Source organism: Ostrinia furnacalis, unplaced genomic scaffold, assembly GCF_004193835.3.
Source record: "Ostrinia furnacalis isolate ACB-3 unplaced genomic scaffold, ASM419383v2 OfSCF0638, whole genome shotgun sequence".
Taxonomy (NCBI): Eukaryota; Metazoa; Arthropoda; class Insecta; order Lepidoptera; family Crambidae; genus Ostrinia; species Ostrinia furnacalis.
This window is the reverse complement of record NW_021130877.1, coordinates 44,895-70,222: the sequence shown is the minus strand read 5'-3', so window position 1 is coordinate 70,222 and position 25,328 is coordinate 44,895. Positions and strand designations below refer to the sequence as shown.

Here is a 25,328-nt window from a genome sequence, read left to right as displayed (position 1 = left end):
CCAGTACCTCTAGCATTAACAACTTTCGTCTTCGAATCGTTTGCGTATTTGAAAAAATTCGATACTCAACGTTCGAATTATACGATAACGTGACAATTTTGATTCTCAAAATAAGTTTCGTGCAACCATTTCTCAATACTAAGTTCACAATACGACACGTTCACAAGGGCGCTGTTGTAGTTTTCGTACTAAATCTTTTGATGGGCGATTCGAATACGCAAACGACTCGAACTCGAAAGTTTTTCGTGCTAGCCGTAGAGAACTATGAGAATATGACTTAAAATGGTGTAAAAAGTGGTGTGTGACGCCCCATAACCCAGATTGAATAGGGGTATTACGGTATCCCAGGAATGTAAATGTCAATTTTATTAGGCAGTGCAAAAATATTTTTATCGGTTTCTCGTAATTACCTAGTAATCGGAAATTTCGTCTCTGGGAAACGTTGGAATACCCCAAAATAATATAACAATATTCAAAAATGTTGTTCATACCTGAACATATTCCTAGGCAGTACAAAAATACTTCCTCTGACTTAGAAATAGTACTTCTCGTTAAACTTAAGTATTAACAATTCCATTGACACCTATGAGGTGTGAGGTTACGATCATGATTCTTGTATCCTGTCCACTTGGGTTTTAACCTTTTTTAGGATACTGCTGATCTGTTTGTATTTCCCCGTCGAGTTTGGGAGGTTCTCAAAGTTTATAACGTCACAAATGTCTTTGGCAAACTTGTCGTCACTCGGGAGTTTGAGGTACGGAGAGGCGACGTTAATCACGGGAGTGCCGTATAGCGTAGTTTTCACGTTTCCAGTTTTGGGATCCGATGTCGATACACTGGCGATGTCAGTTTTTCCTTTAGCAATGGGAGACTGTATTTGCTCCGGAGTCGTATCTTTGCTTTCTTTCTCTAAAGCTGTGTCTTTACCTTTCTCCGTAGTTTTGTCATCTTCAGTTTCAATTGCAATTTCTTTGTCATTGGGCTCTATCTCTGTAGTCGTGTTAGGGTTGTCACCTGCTACTTCTTCAGATTCAGCAATCTGGGCAACTGCTTCGTCATCTTGAGGCGTTTCTACTTCCTTGTCAGTCTCGGCCTCATTGTCAGTGAGTTCACCTCCCTGCAGCGCGCTAAGTAACCGCCGTTTTTTCTCTTCCAAATCGTCCAAGGATGGGCTTGTGCGGCCGCTTTTCGGTTCGCCATTTTCCTAGGAAAGACAGTTTTATTAGTATGTTAGAAAACGGTATAAATAATGTTCTCATATTAAATGTATAGTCATAGCTATGACTAAGAGAAAAGGCTATTTTGTAAAGGCAAAACGCTATGAAATTGCGCAGTAACGCTAACGAATTGATTAAAATGAAAATGACTTATGTTGAAACTTTTGTCAAGGTTACGATAATTAAATTCAAATAAAATTTTGCATTAGCTCCAAACTACGCAAAACACTATCCTTTATGTTATACCTACTAGCTATCCTGACAGACGTTGTCCCGTTAACTTTTCTCCTAGTAATATTTATTTATTTATATTATGGAAACAAACAATTTTGATATACAGACAAATAATCACACAAAAAATAGGACAGAAATCAGAAAAGTTAGCCACAACAAAGATCGATCTAGCCGTTCATCCGTGATGCCGTGACCAAATAGGTATTTATTTTTATACATTAGATACATTAGAACTTTATACATTAGGACAAACGTGATCAAGTCTACTTACATCATCATCATCAATAGTGATCGACGGCACCTCCGGTACGGGTATCTCGCCGACTTTCATCACCGAAACCACTTCGATGTCGTCAGTTTCAGCAGATTTGTCTTCGCTCTCTACTTTGCTTTCGGTTGTCTCTGGTTTTGGGGGCGGGGTCTGAGGAGGAGGGGGCGGGGACTGAGGAGGCGGGGGCGGGGACTGAGGGGGCGGTGGAGGGGGGTGCGCGGGCAGCGGCGGCGGCGGCGGCGGAGCCTCGTCTGGGAGCGGTGGGACCGATGGGAATTCTGCTGTTTCTGTGGGAGTATTAAGAAGAAATTATTGAGATGAAAATTATCAATTTGAAAATTATAAATAACTTGAAAAAATCGAACTGCCTAAGGCGGGAATTGAACCCACGACCTTCCGCTTGCCGGGCGACTGCTCTTCCAACTGAGCTACTTAGACACTGGATGAACCCGTCGAAATTTTCAAGTGTAATACGCTGTTACAGCCAGCGTTTGTTTCATCAATGTTAAGTATACCTACCCTACATCTAACAGAAATATTGTTTGAGATGCGACTCTAAACGCTAAAAATTTAATAACTATGAAAATTATCAAGTCAATAATCAAAAACTCCCGAAGCAGTGCAAGTGCTGATTTTCACTTTTTATTTACATTTTTCAAGTAAGATCAGGAACAGGTCATCGCGACTTGAGATTTTGGTTTCTTTTTTCCATTGCTAATAAGTTAGAGGGACGCAGGAGGTGCCTGGATGCGAGCGGCGCAGGACCGGTCTCTGTGGAAATCCTTGGGGGAAGCCTTTGTCCAGCAATGGACGTCTTTCGGCTGAAACGAACGAACTAAGTTATCTAACGAAGAAAAAAGTGAACATTCTTGCATTACATTGAGTATGATTTACATCTGTAAGCACTGCTCAGAATGAGAAATAGGTATTTACTTAGGTATTACGTATTTTTATGAAACTAATAGAAAACAATCAGTATGGTTTCAACATCGATACTAACCATCGCCACTATCCAGATCCATCTCGGAGACCTCCTGAGAGATGTTTCCAGTTACCGCCGATGGGAACAGCAGAAGTTTCTTGCGTTTGTAAGCTTTCATAGCATTCGGCGCCAGCACTTGAAGCATCCTGATCTTGCTGTCCTCCTCTGACATGGGCGGCGCGCCTATCAAGTGGCCCTCCTAGAAAGAGACAGGTATAGTAACGTCGCAGCTCATCTGTTTTTTTTTGTAAATTGATTTCCTTACTCGATATTTGATTCTCAGATACCACTAGCGACATCTGTTGGCGGGTTTAGAAACTAATTTTAAATGGACGGCGCTCATTGCTTCGTGGTAGTGGTTTCGTTGAGGAATCGATTTAAATTATTTTTGGTAAAACATTTCCTAAGTTCCTTCTAACCTCAGCCAGGCCTGGCTCACTCCGCGCGGTACATCCGATAATTACCTACAGCGAAGCGCCCCGCCGGCAGGTATTATATCAGTCGAGTGTCATGCGCGCGCTCGTCAGGACGCTGGCGCGTGGCGTGCGTTGTAGTAGTATGATTATTATTCTATGATCGAAGTATTATTTAAAAATGGACATAAAGAGAAAGAAATATTGTGCGGCGTTCGGATGTTTAAATTCGAAAAGTAATCTACCGGATTTATCTTTTTTTTTCGCTTCCCAAAGATGCTGAAAGGTATGTTGGCCATGTAGGTAATCAATAATTCTTAGGATAGTATAGGAACCTAACCTACTATGAAGGTTTTCCATAATGAATGCATACTTACCTACATACGTACCTCATTACAAATAAGTAGATTAATTATTTTTTCACTAGACAGCAACCCTAACAGCGTAAGAAGAGTTCAGAGGCACGCGATAGAAAGTTTAGTCTTAAAGACATAAGTTAGACATAGAAAGAGACAAAACTTGTAGGTGAATAAAATTGTAGGTACGTAGTGCTGTGCGAGCTGAATTCCACTGTATCGCGTCGTAGCAAGACTCGCATTTATTTAAATCGTCTTGCGGAGTAATCCTTCTGTACCTGTACTATTACTTATTCTGTGCCTCAGCAGAGCAGAGCTGTTGTGTGCCATTTATGTCTTCAATGAATAACGTCCGGTATCGCCACTGAGATGAATTAAGTTCGAGTCATAATGGGAGAGCTGACAGCAAAGATTTAAGAATTCTTATACGCCAAAAACATACATGTATGAAGAAAGTGTGATAGAGGATGATGGCACAACTTATAACTAATAATAAAAAGTCAGGAAGGATGTTTGTTATTTCACGCTAAATGTACTGGATGGCTTTTTTCTAGCTTATACACCAAAATAGCGCATAGGTTACAACTTATCGAAAACCGCGCGAGTAAGGGGGCGTCCATAAATTACGTGAGACTTTTAGGGGGGGGAGGGGGTCAACAAAAACCTCACTAAATCTCACGTGGGGGAGAGGGGGGGTCTCAGGAAATATCACGTAATTTTTTCCGCAAGAAATAGAGAAATAGAGTTTGCCAGAAAACTGGGTTTAAATCTCTTAAGTAAAAAAATTCGCCAAGTGCGTGTCGTGCCACGCGCAGTGTAGGGTTCCGTAGTTGTCCGTCGTTAACAAAATATATTTCAGAAGCAAGCAATTACTTCATCTAAAGTCGCTTTTAATATTTTCTTCTAAGGAATTTTTATTAGCTATGAAATTTTATAATACACGAGTTAAATGACTATTACTCTTAAACTAACTGACCTACCCTAACCGTAATAGTTTTCTTGAAAGTTCATAAAAAGCAGTATTATTATGAATTTTTCCAGATTTTTTAAGCCAACAGTCTAGTTTTTAGAGGGCCCTGCTCGAACAAAAATTGGCACTTTAAACTTTAATAGTTTGCAAACGGATCCCTAAATCGAAAAATAGTCTTTGAAACCCCCAAGTCATCCAACGATATCCTACACGATGGTGTAGAAGATGAAAAAAAAATCATCCCCACTTTACATGTAGGGGAGCTACCCTAAAAAAATGTTTTTTTCAAAATTTTATTCTACCGTTTTGTCGGCGTGATTTATATATCTACATGTTACGGTTAATGTGATAAATTGAAAATTATTAATAATAACCGGCTATTATGAATAATTACCGACAGTCGCGGTTAAAGTGATAAATTAATCACATATAACAGTGATTATTTAATAATTCACCCTTAGTACTAACAAATTTCATAAAAGAGAACAACATCTTGTGTACGTGCTCGTGTACAGCCAAACTTTTGAACGTTTTGATATCATATATTAATATAATTTGGCATAATGAGTTTGGAATGTTTCTTGCATAATATTACTTTTCCATGATGCCTATAACATAATGTTTTGATTTAAAGTGAAAAATAGGTTAAGGTGCGGCGGGGGTGGCCCTTGGGCCACCCCTAAGCCGCCTATTTAGTTTTATACACACATAAATGACCTCATATTAATCACAGTGATTATTCATAATAACCGGCGATTATTCATAATTTTCACATTTATCACTTTGACCGTAACATACATACCTCCAACGCAAAAAGCTCTCTAGTGCCAATAGTTTCCAAGCAAAACCTCGGACAGACAGACATATCGAAACTATAAGGGTTCCTTGTCAGGACTACGGGACCCTAAAAATTATATTTTCTATGATGATAATGACATTTTATTATAAACCGTCTATGTAAACGAATAAAACTAATAATGCTTCCATTTGCATGTATGAATACTAAAATGCAGAATAAATGACGAAATGAAGAAAAATATACAAGTTTTTTTTTATCAAAATCGATTTTCCTAGATTATGTTGAAAGGAACAATAATAAACTAGGTACTTCTGTAAAAAAACAATGAGACCCTAGTACTAACCGCTGTCACTACACGTGTTTTTCTAGATCTATTCGTAATCAGTGGGCTTAGTGCGACTTTATATCGATCGTCATCCGCTAGCGACTACGAGACTGCGTAAAAAATGACATGCATTAAGGCTTGGTATTTCTTCTAAAGTAGGTATTTCGCGCTGTCAAAATCTGCGCGCGCAATTCTTCGCCGAAAACAGCGCGTCAAAGAGCTCCCGCCACAATTTCCAGCTACACAGTATAGAAATACGCAGTTGGTTAGGTTAGGTTGACTTCCTTCCCTTCAAGCGTCACACTCACAACACTTTCTAATAGAAATCATATCCAAGTGATACAAATTAAAACACCTTTCAGACTTTTTGGGAATATATTCTAGAATCGAATAAATATAAAATATAACTGCAGAAGTAAACACTGTTCAAAGTGGCCGTGGCGTCGCCCGACCTTCTGGAAGTTCTGCGCCGGCTTAAAGAATTTCAAGATTACGTCACCTGACCTATCGGTAGGCCCTTGGGAGCTTGAGCGATTGGATATCAAAAATTTTAGCTTTCTCCAGTAACACTGGTATTATTATACTGTGACTCATCAAAGTCATCATTGTCAAAAATATTGACATATCGAGAACTGTCACGGCCAAAAAACTGGCACGCGTCCGTCCTCCGTAAGCGCCACCGCGCGACTGATTGAGATTGTCCAAGCCGTCATGGGCGATTTTTTCCACATTTTTTAACATAGTAACTAAATAAGACGCAATATAAAAATTTCATCCGTTAAAAGCCCTCAAGTTATTTCTGAACTTTAGTTTAGTAAAAGATTCAGAATCTCAAATCGCTTATTTTAAAAATAAAACCATTATTAGAAAACGAATAGAGGTAACTTTGGGAATTTATTCTATCGAGTCAACTTCATCAAATCGTGTTTCCATCCGTTAATAGCCCTAGAAAATATCCTCAACTATGCCCAAAAAAAATCTTAGCCTTTTATTTTACTGTTTAGTACCTCAAAAATGAAAAATGAAAACCTCATTTTCGCCATTTTCTCTGTTACCCGGCCTTAAATGTATGATGATTGTACAGCGTCCCTAGCAGGTACTTTCAAGAACTAAAATCTTAAACTTTATAGATCTTTTTGATGCACTCGTTAGCAACAACGGTAAATGAAACTCGCACTAAGTACACAAAAAAAAACTTAAATTTTTAAATTACTCAAAAACTATTAAATTTCGATTTTTTTTTAAATATCACGTGAGATTAGGGGGTGGGGGAGGGGGTCAGGCAAAATCTCACCAAATCTCACCAAGGGGGGCGGGGGGGTTGAAAAATAGCCAAAATTGTCTCACGTAATTTATGGACGCCCCCTAAGGTCGAAAAATTTATAACTGTTTAATGACGTAATAATTACTAATAATTATAACAATTTCACTTAAAGTTTAAATAGCTGTTTCTATTCATTCCTAAAGACAATCATAGAAATAATAATACAGTACAGTAGAAACACAAAAAAGATAGTAGCAGACAGAAGACAATATTGTTTTTGACAACAACCTGTATGTACTACTTTTTCATACGCATACAGATGCGTCACAAGCGGGCGGCATTCGCGCTCGCACTGGTTTAGACTGGTTTGCGACTATTGGCGATATCGTGTTCTGGAGCGTTGTCTATGTGTGCGTTGCGCGAGCGCACTTTGTGTTCCTATTTTGTGATAGAAGCAAGATAATACCTCCTTGTATCTTGAACTAAATGGCACATTGAACCCGGGGAAGTCCAGGATCTTTTTGATGTCGAACTTGTCCTTGCAGCCCGGCTCACACACCTCGCCCTCTTCCTCTTCAGGGTCTAAAATAGCAGCACCCTGGAAATAACATGAAATACATTAACAGCTACTTGAATTTCTTGATAAATTGGAACTTTTACTTGGAGAGCATTGTGGAATATAGGAATAATGACAGATTTACACAACTTAGCAGGGATCTAAGAATTTGCTGTGCCCAACTGGTGGACCAGTTTTGGTTAGTATGGATACTAACCAAAACTATTTGAAGATGAGACTCATGCCCGTTTTCGCCATCAATCCCTAATTTTTAATTGACCCCTATGTAAACAAAATTCATAACTTATGTGTTAATATAAGGGTCACTTAAAAATTAGGGATTAATGGTGAAAACGGGCACTAATATAATGTAATATAGAAATGCAATAAAGATTTTGAATTTGAACTAATGTGAGATTGCTATGCAAATTAGATTTCACATAGTGCCTGTTATATTTTTTGCATGCAAATAAAATTAGCAAAAATCAAGATAAAATTAGTATTTTATACTTACAGTAGAATCAAACATAGTGATCCCCGAATGAGAAATCCTGGCTTCTTCCAGCCATCCAGGAGGGTATCCTAGGTACCTCATCTGGTAAATGTAGAGGGGTAGCTCATGTCTCTTCAGACCGAGGGCATCGCGGAGTTTTCCCGAGATCCGGCCAGGAGTAAGATGGCCATATTTCTGTTCATCCTCAACATGGTATCGCCTAAAATATTTTCAAAATGTTAAAATAAGTATGACAACAATTGGTTTCATGTATTTATATTGTTTAGAAAGACTTCATTTTAAACATAACTAGCGACCGTCCGCGACTTCGTACGCGTGGCTCCGTACCGTTTTATTCCCTTAGGGGTGGAGTTTCGTAAAATTCCGTTACGTTCTAAAAGGATCCCCCATGTGAAATTTGAGACTCCCAGCACTTGTAGTTTCCGACATTTCGTGATGAGTAAGTTAGTGACCTTTTGCATTTATAGATATAGATAGATAAGAAAGCATTTTAAACATACCCAACCCTTGTAGTCATATTTCTGCGTTTATCATTGATCTTGGCATAGTTCCTAGGAAGCTTGCACTCTCGCAGCTGATGAGCACCGTCACAGTTAAAGCAAACCACAGGTCGACGACCAGGCGTGGGCGGAGGAGTTGGTTCTTTAAGAACAGGATTTGATATCACTGTTGAAGCCTGGAATAAAGCAAAATAAGATGATAATAATCAATTCCAGACTTGCTTTGCTTTTTAGATATAATTGCTATTATTTATCATGTGACGATGAATAGCATCTGGTGAGGGGAGATCTATTGTAGACAGATCAAGTTTTTTAATAATACTTAATAGTCGATATTACCTCTATGTAGGCTGGTATTTCATCGGGTATTGAGCAAGCCTCAGTGTCAATAAAGAACAAATTATTTTCTGGTTCGGGTTTCTCCAAATCGGTAATGGAATCACCATCATCATTTAAATCTTCAGGCCAAATGTCCAGTTCAATGTCCGTTTCACTTTCTATGTCTGATGAACTCTCTTTGTCATGTAGTTTAATCAGTCTTAACATAAATGCTTTAATTTTATTTTTATAATTCGAAGCCAATTTCTGGTCTCTGAATCTTACAGTCACTAATGGAGTTCTATTCTCACATCCAACAACACCTAAATCACTAGTGGAAGTGGGTGAATCAACTACTATGTCTTCATCTAAAATAGTTGTTTTATTGGTTTCAGCATTTAGTTTACTAGTACTATCTACTTGGTCTTCAGTCTCTTTCAAGTCTGGATTACTATCATTAACCAAATCTACGAAACTATCGTCGGGTGATATTTTCCCTCCATTACTATTGGTATTAATGTGGGACGGTTTTTCGGGTAATGACTTCTCAGGGGTGTCCAATATTGTTATAACTGAATTATTTTCTTCCTCCTTAGTTTTTTTATCAGTTTTATGGCTGGTTTTTGTCTCTAAACGATTAATTTTGGCTTCTTTAGCTTCATCGTCGCTGCTAATTTCGATGTCTTCATTGTCCAATTCATAAATGATATCTTTCATAACAGCCTTTCGCTTCGACATATTTACACAAATACAGCATCAAACACAATTTCTAATAAGATATTTCCCAAATTTACTTAATTTTTACACGAAAAAATGCAAAGTAAATACGCAACTGCACTTCGAGTATTTGACATAAAATTGACAAATAGATACAGATAAAAAAAATGACATGACATCCGTTTCAGTGTTGCAAGATAAAAACAATGAGCTAAGTAACTAGTGGGCCACTAGTTAGTACTATACCACTAATAGTAGAGTAGTGGTTACATCCCTATGAATTTACCATAAACTATATGAAGATCTTTTTTAATTTTATTTTATTCTGTGCAAGAAATGACTGATTGAAAAAAAAAACATTCTTTTAGGTTATTTTTGCATTTCTTCTTGTAATTATAAAAATGACCTTTTTATTTAGTAAAGTAGCGCAAAATAATATAAAACTTGTAATTACAAGAAATATTGAACTACAGTTATTTACTATTTCTCATAGAAATTTGAGTATAGTGCCTTCTATTTATGGTAAGATGTAAACAAATTCAATCTGTAGGAAATGAATTATTTCTTATATTACGAGCTCTATGATATAATTTATTTATATTTTAGATGGCAAAGACGATCCAGCCCCAAAGTTCTTTTCATCTAATGTCCAAGTTTTATTGAAACGGCTTACACGACCGGACTTCAGCAAAGTGTTTCGCAAGAGGACTAGCAGCGGGCTCCCTGTGCTTCGAACACCGACCTATAAATTTCTCACAAATGAAGAGCTAGAAGCGGAAATTAAAAAAGCTAACGAAAAAGCTGATGTTCTTTTACAAATGCCACCAGTAGTCAAGGTATTTAAGTTCTCTAGACACCTAAATTGAGAAAACAAGTTTTTAATAAAAAGTTTTATTAAAAACTTTTTTTACATATTATGTGAAAATATTTTCCAGGTCCAGCAACCAATCAATGAAGTATTATCTAATGATCCAGCGTTAATTGGATATGACACATCAAAATACTTGTTTACAGACATCACTTTTGGTATTGCTAATGAACGCAGACTTATTGTTGAAAGGTAACTATAGTTTTAATTTAATTACTTTTACATTTAAATCGTTTTTATTTAAGGTATTGTGGTCCACCAGCTTTTATGCTGATGTTGTATTAGAACTTACTCATAACATGTGATATTGCTGTAATTTCTAAAGTAGGTATCAATTAACTCATGGCCTGAGGAATTGTTAAAATGCCAATTAACTATTTCAGGGACCCTGATGGCATCCTTCGCCATTGCGATCATGACGTTAGAAAAAGGTTAAATCAGGTATAGTAAAAATATGTTTTTGTTTGTAAGATAATACCTAATATTGAATTGTTTACAATTATTTTTGATTGATTTGTCATCAAAGTACTAGTAGATATTATTGCTTTATTACATATTGTGAAACTTAATTTATATTCCAGACATACTTCCCAATCCCTGGACGTAAAATTAAAGAACCAATCATGTTCACAAACGAAGAGAAGTTCAACAGCCTTCTTGACAGGCAGGAGTATGAGTTTGTGCTGGATCGCGCCTGCATTCAGTACGAGCCTGATGAAGCCAGTTACCAGAGGGTCACCAGCATTACATACCAACATATTGATGTGAACAAAAATTATGAATTGTTAAGGTAAACATTTATTTTTACAGGTAAAAACTAAGTAACCATGTATGTAACTGGATCCAGTCATTACATCTTAGAACTTTTTGCACATCATATAACCAGACCAGACTTTAAAATAGTTTTTTTTATCATGTGAATCTTGCAACTGGTAGAGTCTGGACTAGTATCACAGAATAATAATAAGTACTACGTACAGAAGTTTTACTTCGCGAAGGTATTTAAAAAAATGTATGCTCAATGTCATTAACAATATGGTGTAATTTAGCCTGTCTCAAGAGTCAAGCACCATTTTGTTGACAAACGTCAGTGATCGGCACTGCGCCGAAGCTATAGGGCTGACTTCGGTAAAATGATGTGACGTGAGGTGCGAAACTGCGGAAAATGGCGGAGGAAATACATGATTTAGCATGAATTATCACGAATAATAACTACTTATTTACCTCTCAGTGTCTTGAGGCAACTTAAAAAAGTACATTCTGTGTTTTTATTATTATTTAGGCAGTTAAATACTGCACAGTATTTAGTACACCATTTTCTTTATTTTCTTCCATCATACACAAGAATACGCGTGCGTGAGTCAATGTTCGCTCGTATGTGAGGCCTTGTCGAATAGTATCCTGTAGGTGGGCCATTGTGCGTGTTTTCGATGTAAACTCGCGGAGATGAACAGGCCTGCTAGTATGTTGATTATATTATTCAATTGTTCTGAATACAGTGTGAAAATGATTCATAATAGAATTTAAAGATATTTTCACAACATTTATGAATTTTGTTTTTTTACTTCAGGTCTACAAGGCACTTTGGGCCAATGGCATTCTACCTGACCTGGCACGAGAGTATGGACAGCCTGATGCTGGAGCTGCTTCAGAACGGATGGGTGCGCGAGGCTGTGCTACTTAATGCACTGCGCCACGCATTGAAAGCCGACGTGGCTAACGGAGAGACCGCACAGGCTATAGCAAATGAGGTAACATTGTTAACATAAGTATAAAATATTGCCGGAAGAAAAATGCCTTTATCTGACAAAAGATAACTATATATAGCTATTCAGTCTTTGAGATTGTTGGACGCATTCCTCAAAATGCGGTCTATGTATTGTATAGGAACCATCTCAGATCTTACACTTGTATATCTTTCACTCTTATGAGTTTCAAGCAGGATTCACTTACATACGCCCAATGAAATATACATAAGTACTTTTCCATCTTTAATTCTTTAAAAGACAGTGGGAATATTTCCCACTATATTCAGAAAAAAAAACAATGAAAAATTGGTCCATGTTATGCCTGTTCAAGGGTTAAGTTTTGGATGCAGTAGTAGACTGAAATCATTGCTCAATTGTTTCAGATTCTACCCACACCAATCCAGCTGGCCAAACCTGAACGCCTGACCGAAGAAGACATCCAGCTCGACAACAAATGTGTAGAGTGCATAGAGAAGTACATAGTCAGCAACTCTGCCATGAAGAGCCAACAAGAACTAGCGCTCCAGGGCTTCAGAGAGCACTATCAGCAGTTGATGGACTTGAGTCGAGGCTTGCAGAAGGCGCACGGGAATGCGTGAAGCGTTTAGAATTAGGATTAGTATGCTATGTTAATTTTATTAATCAATATAATTAGTGTCAGTAACACTAGTCTTTCATTGAGGGCTTGCTGTGCCTGCTACTTCGTATCGATTTGTAGTTAATATACAGGGTGTTCAGAGGAGGGTTAGCTAAACACTTGTAGGTAGTCATTTTATAGCTTTTTTTTTTGTTTTTATTTATTCTACTAGAACTTGCTTCATTTTTATACCGCGTGTTATCAACCGATTGTTTTTGTTTGGTATTACGGTAACGTAATGTAAGAACACACTTGGTCAGTGTGTGTCTCCTGTGGTTACTTGGATCCGGGTTCTTTGATTTTTAAAATAATACAAAAAAGTTTCAATGACATGGCGCACAACACTTTGCCGTGACAATCGTGACATGTTTCAAAATAATTTTAGATGTTTACAAATAAGTTAGCTTTGCCGATATTTTAAATTAAATCATGCCGTTTTATAGAAAACCAAGGAACTTCACGCCGTTATTAATTGCTGCCGAAAAGAAAGCAGTCAAGAACGGCTTACACCATTCAATATTTACGTCGAGGTTTGATAAATATGTTGGTGAATGGAATAAAGACTTGAAAGAAGGTGAACACTTGCTGTGCTAATGTATCATGAGCATAATGTAGAACGTCCTCCAGCTAGGCGGAGTGGCAACTTGCAAAAAGTCGCTCGCTGGCAGAAGATGCGACAAACGGAAAACTAAATAAAACAGCCTAATGTGGGGCCTTTGTCCAGCGATGGACTTCTTTTCTCCACTCAATACAACAGTCTCGCTCTACAAAATGCTTTTGTATTTTCTCAGGCAAAGGTTTATTTCATACAATCACTGGAAAATTGTACGAAGGAGACTGGTATAAAGGTTTCAGGTAGGTAAAGGAGGTACCTACTTGTTTCATTTATCTGCATTTGTTGAATTACGTTATCCCTGATCAGATATCTCAATATTTCTGTAGACATGGTTTTGGGACGCTCAGCCACAAAAATCTAAATGGGACCTATAGTTTAGAATACCGTGGTGAATGGATACGTGGCAAGCCAGAGGGGATTGGGTGGCGGTACTATGAGAACGGGGACGTTTACTTTGGCTACTGGAAAAGGGGCCAGCGACACGGGTATGGCAAGATGTGGTACAAGAATGGGACATTTTACGTGGGTTATTGGAACATGAGCAAGAGGGAGGGGCTTGGTATGTTTATACAGGGTGAGTTATTTTTCTTTCAGATCGTCCTTTATTGTAGATTGTAGGTACTTTATTAGTATACCATGTTCAAAACCAAAGGACGAGCGTAGGACTTCCATTTTTATTAGATGTCCTATTTAATTATATCAACGATACATAGAGCCTTCCTACTAAACAATTCGGTCAGTCGATTGTGTAATTTCCGATAACTCGGCATAGACGGTCTTTGTTTGATTAGATTTAGATAACGTTCATTAAGTGGGTAAACAAAACCGAATGTTTCCTATTTTTCCGAGATAAAAGCTGAATGCTGAAGCAATGCTGTTTGTTTACTCTAGTAAGTAATCGGCATATTGGACTAATATTAGAAAGGCATTTGTTCTTGCTGTCCTTTGAAGATTACTTATTTATCTACGTAAATTAGGCGAACAGACACGTTAATCTTTCACCGAACTTTTAAATGCTGTTTCTGCGATTTGCAATAAGTAACAAACAAATTGCGAAGGAAATAACGGTTTTCAATCTAAATAGGCACAGTGGGTTTTACAAAGCATCATTTTAACTGTTAATTCTTTCTTATAAACTAGAGAACGGCAACCGCTACGAAGGGCATTGGGAGGGCAACATCAAACACGGGCTAGGCCGGTTCTACCACATGCACACGGGGCAACTGCAGGAAGGCTGCTGGGTCCACAACGTGTGCGTAAAGTCCAAGGTGTCGGACATCATCATACGCCAGTGCTGCGAACGACCCACGGAGTATTCCATACCACCGGTAAGTTACTTATATGAAATACTTGCAAGTCTTTTAAAGTAAGTACGAAGAAAAGGGATAAGTAGTAACACAGAATCGTAATCTTTCTACGAGAATTAAAGAGAGTATAGTGCTATGACTTTCTCTAAACATTAATTGATCACCTGGGTGATCAAAGTGGACTTCATGCGACACTTTGGTGGTGTCCTTTGATCACCCGTGGATAAGTTCATCTTAGGTGATCAAAGTGGACTTCTTATCCATGGGTGATGGGTTCCAAAGGGCACCAAAGTGCCACTTTGACCACCTGGGTGATCAAATTGGAATAGACCAGCGCGAGGTTGGAATAGACCAGCGCGAGGTTTGTAAACTAGCATTACAGGCAGACTACTTTATGGAAACAAAAGTAGTGTTTAGCTCTTTTAGCTAGACCACCTACTTACCAGTATGTCGTGGTTTCTGTGGTCGTGATTGTGAATACACGCGCTTACATAAACATTTTTTACTTGACTGTTAATAAATAAGCTGTACCTATAAAGAATCGGCGTGATAATGAAGTTCACGATTTTTTTAAGTACCTCTAGGCATCTACATAAAGATAGTAAACGTTACTCAATACAGCTTAATATTATTATGGTATAGGATTGCATGTAATTTATTTCATTTGTTTGTTTTTTTTTTCAGGAAGGGCTACAAGATTCAGGAAAAATTTTAGAGGAAAGTGAATTTTGGCTAAATCAAAAGATAGGTGAAATAGATAAAAAACTCAAATTTTGTATAGATCAAATGTATTAGGTTTTCGGTTAACAAAACAATTAAGTAGGTATGTATACAATTGAATATTATACATAGGCATAATATTATTATTAGCTATAAAATTTTATGTAGACACTACTTAATATGAACAAATATGTCTTAAATACTAAATTTAAATTGATTTAATACAAGTCATTAATATATCACAGAGTACCTTATTTTATTGGTTTAAATAAAATACAATCATTACATCAATATTATTGCTTGATTTTAATATGACGAATTGGTACATGCCAGCAAAATTTGTCTTAGGTAAGTAATTTAAATACACCGGACATCACAGATATAGATATATCTGTGCCGGACATCTTAAACCTGATGATTGCTTCAGTCATTAAAAAAGGCACAATTTTAATAAAAACTTACAAAAAACAGTATTTCTACGTTATTTGTACAACAGAATTTATACTAGATATAAAAGCAAGACGAATTCTATGCTTAGTGTTATGGTAACATACAACATGCACCATGAGGTGACACGCACGACTAATCTAGTATCATATGCCACCCCGTTGACAATTAATGATGTGGTGGCATACGGGAATAAAGGACACGTGACAATTGTGTCGCCTTTTTACAATCTTAGCAGAACTTAAATTAGGTTTTTGGCAAATACAATGATTTTACAACCGATTTTCCTTAATAAGTAGCTAGCCGAATTGACCATGGCTAAATTTAGGCACCAAACCAACATCTTTGTGATCTAATGATTGCCGGTTTTTTACATGTATTCATTATTGGGCTAACGAGTGTGGTATGTCAAGCTCGTTGGCTTTAAATCATTTATTGAGCCGTAATAGGAACAATGGGAGGTCACGCACATCTGACTCAACCAGAAGACTGATGGGTCAGACAATAAGTCGTCTTTATGTTATAAAAAGAGCGTAAATTTTCAAAAGGGAAGAAATCACAATAGCCACGCGAAATACTTGTAACAAATAGTGATTAAGTTTACAAATCGTACGTGAATCGTCGACCAGCCTCTCCTATGCATAGTAACACTCGTGCTAAATTCTTTAATACACAACAGTTACGTAGCCAAGCGATTACGTACGAATTTGAATATGTGGCGAATGTTACTTTGAAAGTATAAAATAAAGTAAAACATAGAAAGAAAATAATATTCCGTCTGCTGTCACAGTTGCTACCGTTTATTTAAAAGATACGGTCTCTCTTTAATTAAATTACCACATAAATAAAATGTTTCACAAGATAATTCTGAATGTTAAGCAAAGTATCAACATGTCTCAAATTATTAGCTACATGCCCACTAATTAAAAATGATGTCCAAGGCACTGTAATCTGTAATTAAAAGATGTCTTAGCTAAATATTGATTAATAAGGCTTAGTCGAATTCTAGATAGACACATTACATAATAATTATAAGAATGAAAAGATTCGATTTGAAAGTGATAGCGCATGATAGATCTTTAGAAATCCATACAGGATTATATCTATTGAATTCCGAATACCCCTTCACCCGGCTACTAATGGGGGTTTGGATAGTGCTACATATTTTACTACAAAATGTCATGAGAGGTGATAACATCCCTGTAATAACATAAGGAAAGGTCTAGAAAAAACGCGAACACACAAATAACAATAAAATTACATAGCATAAAACCATAAAAGTACCACCTGTTTCAATGAAGTACCTAACATAAGTAATTTGTTTGTCTTTATTAATTACTGACTCACACAACTTGTCGCATATTAATTATCTTTTGCATTTCGCAGTATTTAGGAACAATAATATGCAATTGCTCACATAAACGAGACATTAACACTGTGAGATTCGTTGTCATGTCAAAAAACAAGAATAAGTATAGGTTTACTTAATAATCTTTGCATAATATGTCTATTGTGAGATTATAATAATAACTATAATAGTAAGGTAAAATAAATTCAACTATCCACGTAATAAATGAGCTTTGAATTATATCGTAAGTAAATGGTTCGAATAAGTACAAACTATATTCTAAGTACAATAATTTTATACATTGGCCATGGCATAACATTGGAAATACGTATTTTACGTCTCATCCATCACTATCGAAGGATAGAATAAAGATATTACATGTAAAACTGCCCCATGGGAGTAACGCGTTATACAGCGTGTCCCAAAAATAGTGTCATGCGGAAGACGGCAGTAGAATCAAGCTTTTGTCCTCGTTCTCTTTTACAGAGGATCTTTCAACCACTTAAAAGTATTGAATTCGTAATTAAAATAATTTGAATTGTCAAGATTCTAATGCATTAAAACATTTGTCACCTTAAAATAATATTCTTTAAAATGTAAATCACTTTAACGTACTTAAGTCACGAGCTTATTGGAAACATTTTTTTAGACAGCCTGTATGAACAAAGCTTTAAATGTACTGTCACGTTATACAAATACATGATTTGATTACTTAAAATTCCCATTTCGCGCTTAATAATGATACCCCTCGTAACTCACACGGCCTAAATATGCATCTTAAACTTAAATAAATTGTATAACTTTATTTGTATAATATTAACATTAACAAGTAAAAATAACATTCCAAAAGAAGACATGAGATAAAAAACACGATCAGACGATACGACCCTGGTCTGACAAGCTGAGATTGTTCATGCGAGCGTCGTTTTCCATTTCAATTTGTTCTTTAAGCATCTCCAGCTCTTTGATCCCTGTGACAGTGACTTCGTATTTGTGCGTCGCGAGGGACATGTAGAAATGTATAGCGAATGCAAGGAAGACTATCATGACTGGTATAAGCACGACGCACGCCGACCAGGCTGCTGTCGCGCTTAAATCGTAGAACTTGACCCAGCATAATATGGCGATTTCTACAAGGAATAGTATGAGTCCCAGCAACGTGGAGAAGGCCCAAGCGATTTCGATGTACCAGTGGAGCCTCTCGTGTGGAGATTCGTGGACTAGGGAGACGCTGTGCAGGTTGCCCACGGCTTCAATGTTGGGCAGGATGCATGTGCTGATCATGAGAGCCAGCATATGCACCGCGACGAGGAGAGTGGTACATACCGTGAAGGCTACGAGCATTTCGGTGGGCACCGCGGTCGATTGGGGCGGGTTCAGCTGCACTTCGACCATGGCGACCTGTGGTGAATAAGTTTTTTGTAGTCGGTGTCAGGTCACCTATCAGAAAAGAATGTATTCATCAAGGTATAACCATAAAGTTAATAATAAAGTTATTAACTTTATGGGTATAACGAACGGCGAACGTGCCTTCAAAATCAATTGAGGAAAACATTTTGTGGCAGATTGTTTTGTTTTTTACTGTCTCGCTCGCCTATTATATTGTCCTCCTAGTGTGGAACTGTGGAGCCTAACCGACCTTACTCCATTGAGCTGCTAAAACAATGTTATCTAATTACCGGCACATATAGTATTGTTAACATAAACGTTGGAATCCTAAAGCCTTTTATATTAAAAAAGAAAGAAGCGATTTTAACTATATCGGAGAGCTTGAGATCGTTAAGTTTAGGGCTAGCTTTCGGCCTCCGCTAAAACTTCTTCCAAGTCTTCTGCCAAGACACATTTGGCTGCTTTGGATTCGGTGGAAAGGCATGCCAGAGACTTATGGACAGCCCCACCCTTGTTGAAGCGTCGCTCCAGGAACTTTATCATCGCCGTAAGGTAGCATCCCTCGGTTTTACAGGCTACACTTCGGAGAATGTGCGAAAGAATTGCACGAACTAATTCCACCAGCCCCCTTCCAATCATCGGGGAACCAGATGCAGGTTAGCGTACCATCCCTATATTGTTAAGTTAACATTCCACCAGCTAGCACTAAGCGTTTCGATGTCTCTTTTATAATGCGAACAGCTAGGGACTGGAATTCGCTGCCTGCTGCTGTCTTTCCCGAAGACTTATAATCCGGGTCTTTTTAAGGCGAGAGTGAATAGGCACTTACAGGGCAGATATTTACCATCCTAGACTGCATCCCACTTAAAATCAGGCTTTTTATGCACAAAAAAAACTTGCGCGGGTTCACGGAGCGCCTATCTATTTATGTTTACAAGCACGGAAATATACTCCCGCGGTGCGTGCGCCCGCTATACGCACACGGCGCGAGTTTTAGCGGACGCCCTAAGTAATGGATTTTTGGAACAGCTTAACATTTATAACAATTGTCTAAACATTCTTATACTTACCATGGCAAACCCAGACAGAAGGGCTGACGTCTTGCTGGAGGCCTTGAGTTTAGCGCGGCTGAGCTGAAGCTTCCTCCAGGAGAGATACGCTGGCGTGTGCAGCACGTCAGCTGACTGCAGCGGCGTTTCGGCTGACATCGCGCAGTTGTGCTGTCAAATGTCAACACAAAATTAGCAAAACATTCGCAAAAAAATAACAAATTACTCCAGCTACTGTTTAGTAGTTTTAGTAGGTATAAAGAATCTACAGAAGGAATACTGTATAAAATAAATTGTAACTTAATTAGTGCAATTTTTGTGCATAAAGATAATGTTAAGAAAATAGATATATTTGTTTTTATTAATTACAATTTTACAATGTAATGTTAACAGTGTTATAATAGTGACTTCTACTATAATAATATTCTTTTTCAAGTGTGCAAAAGTTAGTCACATTTAGGTTTTTAGTAACTAATATAGCAATAAATAAAAGCATGCAAATTAAATTACAAAAAGCATTTAAATAATTCTTACATTTCGATGTATGATTGAACCCAAATGACCAAACCCCTTTGTGGTATGAAGATGAGTATTGTAAATAAAGTGGTGAATATTTTTTAAATAAGGTCTCGAATTACCATAAATGAAGGCACTGAAAATATAAGCAGACGTAAAATACTCTCACATATTGATTATGCTTAGGGATGTTGAATGCATAAGCTTATCATAACAGTTTCATATTATTTATCAGATAGGTACAATTTACATTAACTTAAAAATAAAACTTTATTACATTAATATTATGATAAGCTTATCAAATAATTATTTTAGTGTGGCTATGATATACTAATTTTAAAATGTATTGAAATCTTCTCAACATCCCTAACATATTCACTGACAAAATCTAAGAAATAAAATTCAAAAACTAATGTGATCAGCATGATATTAGCCCTTTTCCCAACTATCACTAGTGGTCAACTCACTCTTTGTAACAAAGGAATAGTTGAGCTCTCTGCTTCAGTGTTTCACAAAACCGAAGGTTTCAAAAAACAAGTGACACCTACGACTACAGGAAAAAAATATTAAACAAAATAATCATTCTGTACCCAACACTATCAATGTTACTGCTCACCTTCAACTGTGACTAGGTGTAATGTGTTTGAAATATTAAAAAACAAAATAAATTTTGTCATGCAAGTGCAAAACAGAAGAATTGGCAGTAAATAATTCAGATTATTTGCAAACATAGAATAAATTATTAGGAAAAATGATGATTGTAGCACTAGCAACGATTTATCAATTAAATTGTTAGAATAAAATAATGAATAACAAAAAACATTTTACCTATTATTCAAATCAAGATTTCATATCAAGAAGTGTATTTTTATGTGTTGTATTGAATCAATAACAAAGTTACAACTTACAAACATCAGACAGAATTGTTGAATTATTGAAAAGAAAAAGGGTTTGTGAGCAAATAAAAATAATAGTAGGTAGGTAAATACATTATAAAACACAATTATTGTGTACTAGCAGGTGATGTATTACCTTTTTTTCCTTTGGACACCAGCTACCACTTTTACTGTTACGGCCAGCTGAATGTACGTATCGGTAATTGTTCCCAACTGTACTGACTGACCAAACCGACATACCTAAACAAATCGCACGATAGTCCTTCGACTCAAACGACGAGGTCACTAGAACTACGAATGCAGGCAGTTATGCCATGAAACTGAAACTCACAGCGTGTGGTTATGACAAATGGTTAGGGTATATCAATTAATAACATCGTGGAACCACTTAACTTTGGGAAATAGTATGTTATTACCTACAATTCCTACAAAATTGAAGAATTCAAACAACTCATCATCATCAGGAAAACCGAGACAACTGTCAGTTAAATTGCAATGTCAATGTCAGGCAGCTCAGCTGTCATGTCATTCAAAAAAAATAATTTGACCATAGACACATAAGGGTGGCCACGGACGATTAACATCTGAATTATAAATGAACAACTTTTTTCAGGAAATTTTCACTTTTGACGATTATCTTTAGCCTTTACTTCACCATTAACATCAATTTGCAGCAAATACGGCTTCTTTTCACGTGAAAAACTCACCAAAATTACATTTGCAATGGTCTATAACAATAACGCTAGTTCGTTATTCTGCCAAAACGATATTGATACTTTTTGCTTGGATTAGAATAGTGATGTATCCAAATTCTTTGTGGGACAGGGACAGACGATAAATTGTCTTGCTGGCTCATTTTTGTAACGGTACTGCGTCTGTACGGGAGTGTCCAACTGTTGGGCAAGCGATCGGGCAAACAGAATGATAAGCGAGTGACAAGTGGACTATTTGTTCCAAGTGGATAATGTAGGTCGGTTATAGGTAGTTTGTTTTGTTAATTGCTAGAAATCTGAGGATAATTATCAGCTCTTGACGCTGTCATCTAGTGTACCGTGTGAGATTTTGTGCTGGAGTGAACGCTCTGTGGTGAAGTTACAGTAAACAGTTCGTTGGTGGTTATCTGGAGTGTGTCGCGATGGCAGAAGCAGCAGCCGCCGCTGGCACTAACCCCAACGCGGAAATAGTGCGTGGCCAGGTGTTCGAAGTGGGCCCCAGATACACAAACCTCCAGTATATTGGGGAAGGAGCGTACGGGATGGTTGTGTAAGTACCTAAACAAACAAAGCTGATGACTGTGTGGGTATTGCAGATCCTCTTGTTGTATCAACATAGTCAATTACTGGCATGAAACTTTAATTTATCATTAATTAGAGTAAAAATTAGCACATTAATGTGGACTACCCACAAAACATTCAATTATCCTTTGTATCAATACAAATTGCACTAAGTAGTAGTAAGATACAATGAAACAGAAAGCTAAGTTTTAGTTAGTGATAGCTTTTGGTTTGGTTTGCACTGTTAGAAATAATAACCTCAAGATTAGCTAACAAAAGAAAACAAGAGTCCGCATTTTCATACATTGTCTAATGGGAACGGGACCAATCCTATATGATTCAAAAATCTTCTTCCTGAATCATATAAGAAATGTTTCCGTTTCGTTACTGTATTCATTGATACAAAATAAATTAATTAACTTTATTTGGGACGGTAATGCATTGATTATTATGACCATTAGTTTTACAATAAACTACCATATCAATGATGATGGTCATTGCAAATATATTTCATATCAGATTATAGATATCACGAGGATAATTATTATTGTGTTATATAATTTTTATGTGACCGTTTGTACTTTGTACCTATATTCGGAATACAAATAAACTTTTTCTCGTAAACAACTTGGTCTACATCTCTAGTTGTCTACATTTTACTAATTTACCTCTTGTATTTTGTATAATTTTACTTGATCAATGTAAAAACCACTGCTGCATTTTCAATGCACTTGTATAAAAACAATGGATCTAAAGTGGGTTTTCGGATTTTCTCATGATAGGTCTGTATGATACCATTCACAAAAAGCTATAGCTATTTGTATTTACAATTAGATTTTTATTAAAAGAAATGGTGATCCATATCCAATTAGATTGTAATTGAAGCATTGGGAGCAACAAGGGCGTTCGGTACCGAAAGTCCGTTTTGATGTTATTATATCAAAACATGCACTGTACCATCTAGTTTAACATCCCAAAAACTGGTTTCGATCAGACGCTCCCTGATGGCGTGAGAATAATTTATGTCACAAGTGGCGCTACGCCCTTGTTGCACACAGTAACAAAAGTGCATTTAAATTCGACCTGTATGCAGTTTTTAAAAACTTATTATTGTAAAAAATGACTGAAGACTAATTTTGAGTCTTCCAGTGACTTGGCCCCCTTTTAGATTGGTCCACGGATCAAGTCGCCAGACTGAATTTTCAATTATTTATTCCTCCGGCAAATGGACTCACTCTAAGATTCTAGAGTAGATTTGTGTTGATTTGGTGTTTAATTTATTAACAAAAATATTGAAGGTTCACCTTTTTAGCTCTGGAAACTGCGGCAACCAGTTTAAAAAAGAAGAAAATATTTAAAAATTTAATCCGGCGACTTGATCCGTGGACCTAGTAAAAGTGAGCCAAATGATTGGTTGAAACTGGTCCTGACCTTCCAGACAGGCCTGGAGGATCAGGCTGGACCTTCCAGGCTAGTTGTAGCTGATTCGGAAGATTCCTTTTAGTCTAGTGAATATTTTGATAAATCTGATTAAAACACGAAAGTCGAAAAAAATATTAAGAAAGTTTAATATTTTAACGGTGATTGAAATAAATACACATGTTTGACTTACATTTTAATTACAATTAATAAAATAAGTATTCAAATTGTTATTTATTTTCCATAAAAAATAAAAATTTAACTAACGCCCTATCTGTTTACCAGTTTGGTGCAACAAGGGCGGATAACACGAGTAAAAAAAATCGCATTTTATGATGTTTCCGATTGCTTTAAAATAGTTATAATACCTTAATCTTATTGCTAAATCATGGGACTGACAAATAATAAAGTAAGTGTAAGTCAAATTATAAACATTAAAAAAATATAAGACATTGAAACTTTCATCGTCAATTTTCTCGAAACTCAATTTTACGAGATACGCCCTTGTTGCACCCAATGCTTCAATTAGAAAAAGAAAGAAAAAATGTTTATTCAGTATCATCGACAATACACTTACAATACTTAGAGTGATAATTTTTAATTAAAAAAGAGCAAATTGACTGACAAAATACCTATCAATTTACAGTTGACTACTTGCTAAAATGTTTCTGTAGGTACCTACTTGACCTGGCTATTCATTTAGAGACGCACGAGTTCGGCATAGCAACAGGCGCGGTCAGATTTTTAGAGACAATGGCGGCGGCCCTTACTTACCAAAGTTACTTACGCCGCGGTCTTTAATGGATGGGTGACCATTCAGACCCTTGGCATTATTGTCACTAGCATCTTCGTGCTTCAAATGGCACGCAAAAACTTTTCTCCTGCTAATATTTATTGGTACGAGTATTATTCGTGAAGCCTAGTCAGCACCTTCCGCCTATCTGCGTGACCTGAGCTATCACTGGAGTTAGAGTAAGACCTGTGCCCTGCAACGGGACGTATAAAGGCTTACTACAGGTCATATGGAACAGGTCCGGTTTTCCCGCGGCTAGTGCATAACCTGTCTGTGGAGGAACACTATATTATGTGGTCGCGATCCTCATCAGTGAGGGGCCGAGGAGTAAAAAGAATTGCATAACCAGCTTGAATACCGAACCACGATGTGGAATCCGCGAATTTTCCAAGTCCTCGGCGCTTAGTAGGTACCTACCCTACTGCCTAAACATCTGCCGCCTGTCTGCTAAGCTACCGCGTACACGTGTACGGCACATGCACTATAAGGCCTCTCAATAACGCGGCAAAATGTTTTACCTGTCGACAGATTATAATAAATATTAGTTAGCACAAACCCTAAATGGTTACACCATGTAGAGATACTTGGTTTTATGGTGCACTAAAGTCCTCGTCAAACAACGCGTTGCTGGACGTGCTGCAGATTAACAATTTATTTTTCATCAACCTAAGGGCTTATAAATATCATGGGCACACTAAAACCAGTCAATAAACACTTCGCGCATTTTGACTAATAGTTTTAGAGTTAGCAGTGTTCGGAATTACACTTCGACCTCTGTCCAATAAACGGCTATAGTTTTAAAACATTACATTTTTACTTCTAGTAAAATGAGTAGGGTTACGTATGGAAATACCGGTGTGCCTAT

At 37.0% G+C, this 25,328-nt stretch overlaps 5 protein-coding genes across 13 annotated transcripts in view; 3 read left to right on the top strand and 2 right to left on the bottom strand.

Moving 5' to 3' along the window:
• Window positions 1-179: 179 nt before the first annotated feature.
• On the bottom strand, window positions 180-9,592 carry LOC114366569 (zinc finger CCHC domain-containing protein 8 homolog). The gene is made up of 8 exons (XM_028323487.1): window positions 8,741-9,592; window positions 8,402-8,577; window positions 7,902-8,100; window positions 7,298-7,429; window positions 2,723-2,903; window positions 1,910-2,009; window positions 1,723-1,828; window positions 180-1,204 (listed from the first exon to the last, which is right to left on the bottom strand). Exons 1-8 carry the CDS (start codon window positions 9,455-9,457, stop codon window positions 605-607), a joined length of 2,211 nt encoding a protein of 736 aa, XP_028179288.1. The 5' UTR covers window positions 9,458-9,592; the 3' UTR covers window positions 180-604.
• A 202-nt stretch (window positions 9,593-9,794) lies between these two features.
• On the top strand, window positions 9,795-12,729 carry mRpS22 (mitochondrial ribosomal protein S22). Its single transcript, XM_028323434.1, has 7 exons — window positions 9,795-9,958; window positions 10,043-10,272; window positions 10,372-10,496; window positions 10,688-10,745; window positions 10,886-11,094; window positions 11,875-12,055; window positions 12,436-12,729. Exons 1-7 carry the CDS (start codon window positions 9,838-9,840, stop codon window positions 12,649-12,651), a joined length of 1,140 nt encoding a protein of 379 aa, XP_028179235.1. The 5' UTR covers window positions 9,795-9,837; the 3' UTR covers window positions 12,652-12,729.
• Window positions 12,730-12,932: 203 nt separating this feature from the next.
• On the top strand, window positions 12,933-17,321 carry LOC114366541 (MORN repeat-containing protein 3). The gene is made up of 5 exons (XM_028323444.1): window positions 12,933-13,263; window positions 13,481-13,544; window positions 13,632-13,879; window positions 14,446-14,633; window positions 15,297-17,321. The coding sequence occupies exons 1-5, from the start codon at window positions 13,119-13,121 to the stop codon at window positions 15,405-15,407; spliced, it is 756 nt and encodes a 251-aa protein (XP_028179245.1). The 5' UTR covers window positions 12,933-13,118; the 3' UTR covers window positions 15,408-17,321.
• Orai (calcium release-activated calcium channel protein orai) lies at window positions 16,016-21,467 on the bottom strand. Of its 9 annotated transcripts, XM_028323436.1 has the most exons (5): window positions 21,114-21,466; window positions 20,549-20,631; window positions 20,100-20,217; window positions 19,587-19,736; window positions 16,016-18,528 (listed from the first exon to the last, which is right to left on the bottom strand). In XM_028323436.1, the coding sequence occupies exons 4-5, from the start codon at window positions 19,722-19,724 to the stop codon at window positions 18,001-18,003; spliced, it is 666 nt and encodes a 221-aa protein (XP_028179237.1). In that variant the 5' UTR covers window positions 19,725-19,736; window positions 20,100-20,217; window positions 20,549-20,631; window positions 21,114-21,466; the 3' UTR covers window positions 16,016-18,000. The 9 variants fall into 9 exon arrangements, with proteins under 9 accessions (XP_028179237.1, XP_028179239.1, XP_028179240.1 ...); XM_028323438.1 differs by lacking the exon at window positions 20,100-20,217; XM_028323439.1 differs by lacking the exon at window positions 20,549-20,631 and having other exon boundaries at window positions 21,394-21,447.
• Window positions 21,468-21,821: 354 nt separating this feature from the next.
• rl (Mitogen-activated protein kinase rl) overlaps window positions 21,822-25,328 on the top strand; it is a 35,739-nt gene continuing 32,232 nt past the window's right edge. Inside the window, exon 1 of the mRNA XM_028323427.1 lies at window positions 21,822-22,240. Coding sequence (XP_028179228.1) covers window positions 22,113-22,240 — 128 coding nt within the window. The 5' untranslated portion in view covers window positions 21,822-22,112. The remainder of the gene's footprint in view (window positions 22,241-25,328) is intronic.